The sequence below is a fragment of the Mangifera indica genome, chromosome 15, assembly GCF_011075055.1.
Source record: "Mangifera indica cultivar Alphonso chromosome 15, CATAS_Mindica_2.1, whole genome shotgun sequence".
Lineage (NCBI taxonomy): Eukaryota > Viridiplantae > Streptophyta > Magnoliopsida > Sapindales > Anacardiaceae > Mangifera > Mangifera indica.
This window is the reverse complement of record NC_058151.1, coordinates 11,073,696-11,085,219: the sequence shown is the minus strand read 5'-3', so window position 1 is coordinate 11,085,219 and position 11,524 is coordinate 11,073,696. Positions and strand designations below refer to the sequence as shown.

The window sequence follows — 11,524 nt, the reverse complement described above, 5'->3', positions numbered from 1 at the left end:
ATTGAGTAGTTTAAAATTAGAGATAAAATAATACTTAATTGTATAGTGATATATCATTATTTGTGTATAAAATTATGTATATTATTTATACATATAATATATTATTTATACATATAATTTTATTGATACGCATAACAACACTTTTTTTAATAAACAGTTTTTTATCATCATGAAATTACAATACCAACATAGGTGCAAGAGCCCATTAACATTCTTTATTAATACAATTTAAAAAATAAAATTATGTGTGCAAACAAAAAAATCGTCTGGCTTTATATTATCATCTCAGTTTTCGTTGGTAGAGACTATAGTGCATTGTACGTCAACAGAGAAACGTCGGCACCTAACAGTGGAGAAATCATTGAAAGAGATGAACAAGGACGGAAACAAGGCAAAGGAAAAGTGTGCCACCAAGACATGTGAAGCCAATAGTGCCACCAATCAATCCTGCAAGCTCAAAAAACTCTTTCAAATCCTTGTGTTTTTTCAGTTTATGATCATACCCAGATGCATAATTCCAGCCATATTCACATCTGCAACACCTCTCCAATCTCTCCTTCATCACAACTTCCTCTATCCTCTCTCTTAGAACACTCAAATTTGCATCAACAATGCTAACCCTTCTTCCTGTCAATAAAAATTATTCATTAATCGCCATATATATGAACAACAGAATTATTCGCTTGCAAAATGTACCTTCATCTTTAAAGCTCTGAGCTTTGACTTGCAGGGATTTATGAGAATTGCGCTTGAGCGATATTGGATTGGTTACAGTATTGAAATAAGGTAGAGAAGAAGCCATTTGGTGGATCAATAACCAGCCTCGAATTTCTCTGGCTACCTTGTTTTTCCTGTCAAGGGTTTTCCTTTTTCTTCTCAGAGAATTTCTCTTGGTCTGCCTGGTGCGTAAATGAAGCTTGTGTGTGGTCAATGAAATCTGCAAGGAAAAGTAAAATATGGAAACAGAAATGAGTGAGGGACGTCGGCTATGAGCAACATTTCGTATGGAAAGAGGACAAATAGTTGATAATGTATAATATTGTATTTGGTCAAGTATTAGGGTAAACAGATGGGCAAAATTTGGCGGCATGCCATTTGGCGGAGTTATAATCAGCCACCATAAATTGACTCGTGTATTACGAGATTTTCAGTTAATATATTAGGTAGTAGCCATAACAAGTGGATGAAAATGTTAGGATGGTGATGAAGAGACATTTTGTTAATGTTCTTGTTCATCGGAAAAGGTTGGAAACTTGATGGATACATGATTTCCATGCATGAAATCAATGGTTTCTTAGAGCTCACCAGAAGATTTCTGGGATTTTGATCACGTTTGATATACACGACAGAACAATATCAAGATTGAACAATATCATATGTATCCACGTACAAATAAATATATTTATATGTATTATCGTATAATTAGTTATTATTTTATTTCTAAGGTCAAAAGACTATTTTTCACCCAAATTATGCTGAATTCTCAAAGTCGTTTTTACTATCTGGGAAGATGATTTCTCTTCCCAGACAACATCTCTCAGCATCGAATGGATTGGGATGGAGTTGAGGCGGCCGTCAGAGGAAGGGAAACCGTCGGGAGAGAGAGACAGTCGACGATGACACTGGAGAAACTAAACCCTAGGGGGGTAATGTGATTTTTTCAAACTTGGTTTAGGGGAAAAAAATTAGTTTTTTAAATTTAGGGGGGAAATGAAATCATATTTTTAAGAATTAGAGTTTCGTTAAATTTAACCGGTCATGGATGGGTAAATGGTATTTTCAAAGTTAAAGTGGGGAACTTTGAGAATTCAGCATAGTTTGGATGGGAAATAGTCATTTAGCCTATTTTTAATTTAAAATTACCTAATCATACGATGATACATATAAAATACATATGTATTTATATATTTGGGTACATGTGTGTATACAAATCTCAATTAATCCAAATTTCAAGATCTATATATAAATTATAAATTAATTATTTAAAAACTTCAGGGTTATAAGAATATATGGAATCCCATATATTTTACATTTGTAATGCTATTAAGATTACATACATTTCACTCTTGAAACCTTCTTGAATGATAATTTTTAACAGATAAAATTATACTGTATAAATTTCGAAGAAGAAACCCAGCTTATATATAATATATTATTGAAAACCTTAAAACGAACACTAACATTATTTAACTAAACCATAATTTTTACATGTATTTACTTGGAATATTTGGTAATTATTTATGTTTAATAAAATGAGACTCTTCATGGTTGCTTCCATCCGAAGTCACAATAATTAAGTTTAAATCATGTCTATTAACATTATTTTTTATATTAAATGGTCTAACATTTTTTTTTCTATGTATGCTCAAGGACATAAAATCAAATCAGAAAGATTTTTTTTTTGACAAGAATTTCATCAAATTATACTTAGAAATTAAATGAATATGATGATATTTATACCATAATTTTGAAGTATTATCTACTTGAAATTTCATATTTATTTTGTGAGATCCCTTTCCACAAAGCTAGTTATGTAAAATTATAAAATTATAATCGATTATATTAATTATAAAGTCTTCAAAATTGTGACGAAATCGACACCTTGAGTCTTGAATTTGAGTTAATTAAATTCTTTCTTTCGATATATGACATATGCGATAACAATATTTTTGAAGGATATTAATAACTTAAATCATCGACTTTTATGTTTATATAATCATTCGCTTAAAGTTTGATGGAATTGCCTTCAAATATGCACTAAATTTTTAATTTCAATATCTTTAATACATTTGTTAGCCAAATCCGATCATTTCTGATAAATCGGTCTTTCACTCTACAAAATATGAAAGAAAGTAAGTTGCAATTATTTCCATACTACATTGTACAAATTTTATGATAAATACTAGTTTGAATGCAATGTTTTACAATTTTGAGTTTTTTTTTAATTAGTTAGAAAGATGAAGGGCCAAAAAGTCTAACTAGTGGATTACAAATCCCCCATCCCATTAGGGGTGGAAAATGAAACAATATCGATTTTGATGTAAGACAATATTTTTTATTTTAGTTAGAAAAGAACGGAAAAGTCCATCCGAACCATCCAATGAAATTTTCTGCAAGGTATATGAGTTTTGAATCTCACTGTCAATTTCATGAAAAAGGAAATTCCTTTTATGTAATGCCCACAGGTGTATAATAAGTTTTTTTAGTCATTTTGTTGATTTATGAGTTATAATTGATATCGATGAATGAGAAAATGACTAAATGTTAAAGAATTTAGAATTTGGCCTATTGAATGGTCGTGCAAGAAGGGTGCATGCCCATTTGTGTCATGTCATGTAGACAATATGAATATCATATTACATCAGATAATTTAAAAGATTGAATGATCATTTATGAATGTATGATCATTCTAATAGTTATCTAATTTGAAAATTTTATAAGGAGGCATGTCCTACACGACGTTGACATTTCTTAAAACACATAACTCACTTTAAACAGATATCTCTATTTTATCTCAATGAGCACTAAGAGTTTAATCAGAAAGAAATTCTAGTGATTAAAAGAGGGTTTTTGCTTCAAATCCTACAATTTGGAGAGAGATAAGTAGGATTTTATGATTCTTGCATTTAGGAATTAATTAAATAGGTTTTGGAATTGTGGTTAGAATGAGAAATAACAACAAAATATATAATGCTCAAGCGAGTTGCACTTTTCACTCATGAATTCACTGTTCACACTAAGTTCATATACAACATATAGGTAAATAAAATAACAAAGTATATATGAAAATGTAAATTATACACCTAATTATTCATTTAAAAAAATTTGTCATATATATTAAAAATATACGATTTACAGTTTGATTCGGTTTGAAAATCCTACAAACAAGATCCTGTTCACTGACGAATTCCAAGTATAGTGTTTAGGGCTTGTTTGATATTATTATCAAAGTAAATTCTATTTAAACATTATGTTCGATCACATATTTAGATGTATTGATTGAATACACCGCACTCGTTATTTAATATTATTATTAATATTAGGCCAAAATAATTGTTCCCACCCTAGATTTAGTTTATTGTCAAACTCTCATGTGCAAATTTCTAAAAATCTAAATATTCACCTATTTACACATAAAATTAACCAAATTCATTATTATTAAATGTAAAATTACCATTCAACCAATAAAATAAAAAAATAAACTTTTATCTCATTTTCTTACCTTAAGTTTTAAAAATTCACATTTTTCTTTTAAAATAAGTTTTGAAAAATTATAATTTTTTCCTAAGGTTTAGTTTTCTTTTTTTATATTTTCTAGCTATCGGAACCATCTCGGATCAAAATTGCCAGCCTAGTCTCTCTTCCTATCAACGCTCTCTCCCTTGCTTCTTTAGCACAGTCCTGCTTCTTTAGAAATGAAGATGAAGATGCCTCTGAATCTCTGTCAAATCGATTGAGACTAAGTTTGACAACATATTAAATCTTGGGTGGGAATATGTCTTTTGACTTAAATATAAATTAAATTATATATATTTCTTCTGAGTATTTAACCAATTACTCAGATAATATGTGATGATATGAGTAAATAATTTTGTTAATAATTAAATAATATTCAATCATATAATAATACATTATCTAAAATATCCTATTAAGTTCTTAAAATTTGATAAATAACATTGCATTATTGATATTATTTTGGAATCATAGTATAAAACTCTCTATCCTATTCCTTTCTCCTAACCGTAGTGGGCTTTGCCCTCAATTGCGCCGGGCTTATTAATTGTTGATTCGGTAAATTTTGGGGCTAACGGGAAGCCACGTGGCGTGTTGCTGTTCGTGGGATGGAAAATTGTTGAAACAGAAGATTTCTACAGTGTCTACATAATAAATACAACCCTAATCCTAACCCTAGCCATTCCAATCTCTACTCTGTCCTCTTCATTCCATCCGTGGCCAAGACCTCAAAACCGGTAAGTGGCTTTTCTTTATTCTTGTAAACATTGCGTTTTGTAGAATGGACTGCAATTGGAATTCTGATTCATATTTCAGTAGATATTTTTAATTTTATTTGTTCTCGTAAACTTTTGATTGGACAGCTTGTATATATTTATTTGGAATCGAATCTTTGAAGATGAACTTTGTCATGTTGACGTGTTTGCTATTGATATGATATCGGTTTTGTGATAGATGAGATTAAGGTTCATTCGAGATTATTGAATGCTTAATTTGAGACGGTTCTTCGATGGAATATTGCCTTGAATTCTGCTCAAAGTTTTGTCCCATTTTTGGAAGATCCCACCAGTTGGGAAAATAAGCGATAAACCTATTTATTTCCAAATTTGTTCCATCTCTGTGTCACTTGGTCGCGTAGAATTTTGTATGTTGATTTCTGCACCCTTCCTGGTAATAAATTTGCAGCAATTAAGTGTTCTTTTAACCTTCTACATGGTCCTGACTTGTCTTGGTATTGTTTGTTCAGGAAACTTACGCGTGTTTGTGATATTTACTATTCTGTAAAGGGAAAGTTTCTTTTATGTCCATACAGGCCATTTCCTGTTTGGGATCAGTTGGGTTGCTTGGAGAGTATTGCCCTTGTTCCAGAAAAAAGATCAGACCCTTGTCTGTTAGAATTGGCTGTATGCATCTCTTGTCATTTCAGGAGTACCCAGAAAAATTTTATGGTTGCAGCTTGTTGCGACCTTTCCAGGCTGCTGAAGATCAGTCTTCTCTCGGTCAAGAAGCTTTAGAAGACAACAGTGTTACTGCACACACTTGGACTGCCAACATTTACTCCTTTTGACATCTTGAATTTTTTTATCTGGGCTCAAGATGGCTTTGCTGAACATAGGAGCTGATAATAGAGATGATGCCTTCTACAGGTATAAGATGCCTAAAATGATTACTAAAATAGAGGGGCGCGGAAATGGCATTAAGACAAATGTAGTCAACATGGTTGATATTGCAAAGGCTTTGGCTAGGCCACCCTCGTACACAACAAAATACTTTGGTTGTGAGCTTGGTGCTCAATCTAAATTTGATGAGAAGACTGGTACTTCACTTGTTAATGGGTCCCATGACACTGCTAAGCTTGCTGGACTTCTTGAGAATTTCATTAAGAAATATGTCCAATGTTATAGTTGTGGAAACCCAGAAACTGAGGTACTGATCACAAAAAATCAGATGATCCAATTGAAATGTGCTGCTTGTGGATTTTTGTCGGATGTGGATATGCGGGACAAGCTCACCACTTTTATCCTGAAGAACCCACCAGAAACAAAGAAGGCATCAAAAGATAAGAAGGCATTACGGAGAGCTGAGAAGGAGCGACTAAAGGAAGGTGAAGCTGCTGATGAGGAACTGAAGAAACTGAAGAAAGAGGTGAAGAAGAAGGTTTCTTCTGCAAAGGATGGTACAAGAAAAGCCAGCTCTACTAAAAAGAAAGGAAATAATTCTGATGAGGACCGCATATCACCAGTGCACAGTCAGGTTGATGAGAAGGAAGAGGTTGATGAAGATGCTGACGATGATGTTCAGTGGCAAACTGATACATCACTTGAGGCTGCTCGTCAACGTATCCAAGAGCAACTGAGTACTGTGACAGCTGATATGGTCATTCTGTCTACAGATGAGTCAGAAAAGAAGGCTGAGACAGCCCATAAAGCTGATGATAGTCCAAAAAGTCTTACACTGCATGCTGTGCAAACCAAGGTTGAGAATGGGAATTTATGCTCCCATGAAAATCTTGTTAATGAGCTTAAAGCAAAAATACAGAAAGGTCTTACTGGGAATCAACTGCAATTAACTATGGAATCTCTTTCTGGATCTGCTCAGGAAAAAATGACTGCTCTGGTTGAGGCGCTTTTTGATGGTATTGAGAAGGGATTTGCAAAGGAGGTGGTCAAGAAGAAGAACTTCTTTGCTTCTGCTGTTGCTCAGGAAGAGGGATCACAGTTGCATCTGCTTCGAGCAATTGAGGCATTCTGTAGTAAGTCGAGCTCTTTGTTGAAGGAAGTGGCGTTGGTTTTGAAGGCTCTCTATGATGCGGATGTATTGGATGAAGAGGACATAGTGCAGTGGTATCAAGAGGGAATTAAAATAGGCAATAAGGACCCTCAGATTTGGAAGAATGCCAAGCCCTTTATTGAGTGGCTGCAGAGTGCTGAGTCTGAATCTGAGGATGAATGAGTATATCTCTACCAGTAATGTTACGTAAGTTGTTTTGTGGCAGTTGTCTATGTTACTGGTCTATTAAGACAAGTAATGAGTTGGTTTCTCATTTAATTTTCCTTGAGATGCTATGAATAATTTTATGGAGTGTGACTATTATAGTATTATTATGCTCTATAGCAGCGAGAATTATTATGTTTGCTCCTATAAAATTAAAAATAATAAAACTTTTTTCTTTACTTCTGCTGTTTTACGGTTTCTTCTTTCTACTTTACTGTTGTCATTGTATGAAAAAAATCGAAATCCGGTTTCCTGTTATTTGGTGCAGTTATGCTAATAGGTTATAACCCTTGTGCCTATTTTCTGTTCTTTTTTTCTTTTTGGTCAAGTTTTGTTTAGATTTGTTATGGAAAGACTATTATTTTCTTATTAACGATGATGACAGTCTCAAGTGGAATAGGATTATGAGGAAACTTGGTGGCCGTAAGAAATTGAGGAAAGCAGGATGTAATGCATTGGTTTAGACTGTATACATTAGTCAAATGTGTGTTATTTTCCTTTCGAATTGTCTAATTAGTGATTTTTGGAATGATTACATGTCAGAAATGTATTACTTTGACCTTGAATGTTATGGGTCCAGGTGTTTCCAAAAAATCTCTTTTGCAATTTTCGGAATTTTCTCCTTTAAAATTTCTCACTTGGTTCAAATTGATGCATTATAAGTCAAATAACAATGTTACTTATATTTAGTTTTGAGTATTTATTTATGTGTATAAATAATATATCATCATATGATTGAGTATTGTTTTATCTTTAATTTAAAATCACTTAATCGTATGATTTATAACATTTTGAATCTCAATTGATTTTTCAAAGCTGGTTATATGTAGTTTTATGAACAATATTAGATGAACATATTTTTAAGTACGTAATTAGGTATACAGATGAAATGTCACTTATTTTTAATTCAAGATTACTTAATCACATAATAATACGTCACTTATGTACTTAATTGTATACTCACTATATGTAATTATGTATTAAAAGTGTATATATAGTTTAGTAAAATACCATATCATATGGGAATAATGGTAGATTGCAATTTCCAAATACATGGGACTAGACCTGACCACGGTTCATGAACCATCGGTTTCGGTTCGGAACTATCGGTTCACGATTTGAAAACATAAGGAACATGAATTGAAACCGTAACAGGACGGTTCGTCCACGGTTTGGAACCGACGGTTCCAAACCGTGGACGAACCGTCCTGTTACGGTTTCGGTTCATGACCCCGGTTCGAAACTGACGGTTTCGGTTCGAAATCGATATTGAACCGTCAATTCTAATATATGATCTTGATTTAATTTTTAAATTAAGCTTCTTACGTATCTTCTTGGGGTTTAGAAAAATCAAAGTCTACGTAGTTCTCTTACCTTTGTATATCTAATAGCTGGCAATATCTCTTTACCTTCTCATTCACCTCCACTATCTTGAGTTTTTTTTTTCACGTCCTCATCGAACTATCCGTAGTTAAATCAAGCGATTCTTCATTGAAGTCCACTTTCATTTCTTGTTGGCGTAATTCGACTCTTGTTCAATTATCCACGCATACTTGGGGTTCAATAGATTCGGGAGTCAAACTTGATCGTCTCTCATCCAATATATTACCCCCTTGACTAAACGTTTGTTCTACTGCGACAGTTGATATTGGTGCTACTAGAACTTGTTTAACAATAGCTGCTAATATTGGAAAAGTTGATGCGTGTCGACCCCACCATTCTAAAACTGGAAAATCTTTACTTATATTGTTGTCACCAAACTCAAAAATAGTAGTTAAATAAATATCAAGCTCCGAGGTGGAGCATAATGTTCCTCTTGGTTTTTTGCCTCTTTGCATCATAATACGATCACCATAACACATATTTTGGGTTGATGATGGGGCAATAAGTGAGAGAGAGGAAGAAGAACCACCATAAATTAATGAATATTCAGCATAAATTTCTTTAATTAAATTCATAATATTAGTTATAGTTAATGGAATATTAACTTCATCTAATTGCAAACATTCATAATATAATGTCAAATAATCTGTAACACCATCTAATTTAAATCTAGGATCAAAAAAACATGCAACAAGAAAATGTTCTGGAATTATTTTATAGTAACTTAACCATTTTGTTTTCATTAAAGAAACAGCTTCTTGTAAAATAATATCTTGTTCGACTTCTTATAAAACCTTAATAATATTAACGGCTTCATTTAAAAACAAATGAGAAGTAGGATAATAAACCTCACTTAAAGTATATGTTACATTATTAAAATTTCTTAATACATTTAAAACTTTTTTACAAATATCCCAATGTTGGAGATATAATATAACTTGTGGTACATTTTGTGAAATAAATGAGCATAATAAATCTCTATAATCAAAAGACTCGTTGAGTAATTCATATGTTGAATTCCAACGAGTCGACACGTCTTTAGGAAATTTTTTTGGTCTTTTATTATGTTGTTTATAAAATTTATCCCATTCTTTCATAGTTTAGGGATGCGTCCATAAAAATGAAATTGTGATTTTTATTGGACTAATAAAATTATTAAGACAATGTAAATCATCTTGTACACATAAATTTAATACATGACATGCACATCTAATATGAAAAAATCTACAGCCTAAATTAGGTTTACAAATATCAATTAAATCATTTATTGAAGCAGTATTTGAACGAGCATTATCAAATGAAATTGAAAAAATTTTATAACGTAATTTATATTCTTCTAATATTCCTTTAATTATTCTATAAATATTATCAGTCGTATGTCGTTCATCAAACACCCTAAATGATAAAATTCTTTTTTGTAATAGAAAATCTTCATCTATCCAATGACAAGTTATATCCATATAAGAGTGAACTTGCCAATGGACACTCCAAATATCACTACATAGAGATACACGCCCACTAAAATTTGTAAAAAATTGAATTAACTCTTTTTTTTGTTTTTTATATAAACTAAATAATGTTCTTTTTAATGTATTTTTTGGAATAGTTTTATATGCAGGATTTAATGCAGTTTTACAATAATTATTAAAACCTAAATTTTCACTAAAACTAAATGCTAAATGATCTATTGCTACCATTTTTGTAAATTTTTCTTTATTTTTATTATCACTATATATAAATAAAGATTTGTGTGTAGAATCATATCCGGTTATTTGTGTTTGGTCTTGGCTTTGCCCCATTTTTTTCGGATGTTTTGACTCCAAGTGCCTTTTAAATGTTCCGTATCTACCTCTTTATTTGAATTTGTAAATTTGCCTACAATAATTGCAAGCAACATCAAAATTACCATCTTCATTTTGTATTTTCTTGAAATGAATTTTGAAAATATCGGATGTAGGAATTTTTTGAGATTGTTGTTCCATCTTCATTTGCTGTTGATGTGGTTGTTGTTGCTCCACCTCTTCATATTGGTTTTCACTTTCTTGTTAATGAAAATCATTTATAAGTTGATTTTCATTCACATTTGATATATGTGAATATTGACCAAATCTCTTATTACCGAAAGAATTTTCACTATTTATCATTTTTTGATAATAAATAAAATTAATTATAATAAATAAATTATACGATTAATTATAAAAGATAATAAAAAATAATAAATAAAATTAATTATAGAAATAAATTGTATAATTAATTATGAATTATATAATAAAAATTGAAATTAATAAAAAATTAAGAAAGAATTTAATTAAATTTAAGAAAATTTGATTGAATTGAAAGATTGAGAGAGTATTAAGAGTTTAAATAATGAGAATGAGAGCTTGAAGGATTGAGTGAAAGAGTGGAGAGATTGAAATTTGAGAGAATGAAATTTTAATGGGTATATATAGGAAAAAACTTTTTTGAAAAAAATTAAAATTAGGGGGGGTGAATTGAGTTTTTGGGAAATTGCAGGGGACTAACGGTCCCCTGCAACTTCTCTGAAAATTGCAGGGGACCGTTGGTCCCCTGCAATTTCCCCTTCAAGCCAACGGTTCCCTGCACAGGGAACCGTTGGCTGTTTAAAAAAATTCAAAAAATTCAAAAAAAATTCAAATTTTTTCGGTTCAGCACAGTAAACCGCCGGTTTACATGTCGGTTTATCCGAACCGTAGAACCACGGTTTCGGTTCCGATTCAATCCGGTTCCGGGTCTGTCGGTTCCGGTTCTTATTTTATCCGGATCGGTTTCGGTCCGGTTCACGGGGCAAACCGACCCATGGCCAGGGCTACATGGGACTCTCCCTGGTCACAGTAATGTTGTCTTAATTAGGTAAAAGAGCAATACTACGTGTACCTACTTTAGGTACACAAAT

The 11,524-nt window shown here is 31.9% G+C and overlaps 2 protein-coding genes across 3 annotated transcripts; one reads left to right on the top strand and one right to left on the bottom strand.

The window, feature by feature from the left end:
• Positions 1–253: 253 nt before the first annotated feature.
• On the bottom strand, positions 254–935 carry LOC123197189. Its single transcript, XM_044611358.1, has 2 exons — positions 697–935; positions 254–627 (listed from the first exon to the last, which is right to left on the bottom strand). Exons 1-2 carry the CDS (start codon positions 800–802, stop codon positions 359–361), a joined length of 375 nt encoding a protein of 124 aa, XP_044467293.1. The 5' UTR covers positions 803–935; the 3' UTR covers positions 254–358.
• A 3,883-nt stretch (positions 936–4,818) lies between these two features.
• On the top strand, positions 4,819–7,406 carry LOC123197954 (eukaryotic translation initiation factor 5-like). Of its 2 annotated transcripts, none has more exons than XM_044612491.1 (2): positions 4,819–4,970; positions 5,480–7,406. In XM_044612491.1, the coding sequence occupies exon 2, from the start codon at positions 5,830–5,832 to the stop codon at positions 7,183–7,185; it is 1,356 nt and encodes a 451-aa protein (XP_044468426.1). In that variant the 5' UTR covers positions 4,819–4,970; positions 5,480–5,829; the 3' UTR covers positions 7,186–7,406. The 2 variants fall into 2 exon arrangements, with proteins under 2 accessions (XP_044468426.1, XP_044468427.1); XM_044612492.1 differs by having other exon boundaries at positions 4,883–4,970; positions 5,546–7,406.
• Positions 7,407–11,524: the final 4,118 nt, after the last annotated feature.

Coding starts and splice junctions, on each gene's coding strand:
- LOC123197954 (XM_044612491.1), top strand. CDS start 5,830: ATGGCTTTGCTGAACATAGGAGCTGATAATAGAGATGATGCCTTCTAC.
- LOC123197189 (XM_044611358.1), bottom strand. CDS start 802: ATGGCTTCTTCTCTACCTTATTTCAATACTGTAACCAATCCAATATCG. Junction 628..696: donor TCAGAGCTTTAAAGATGAAG/GTACATTTTGCA, acceptor TTTTATTGACAG/GAAGAAGGGTTAGCATTGTT.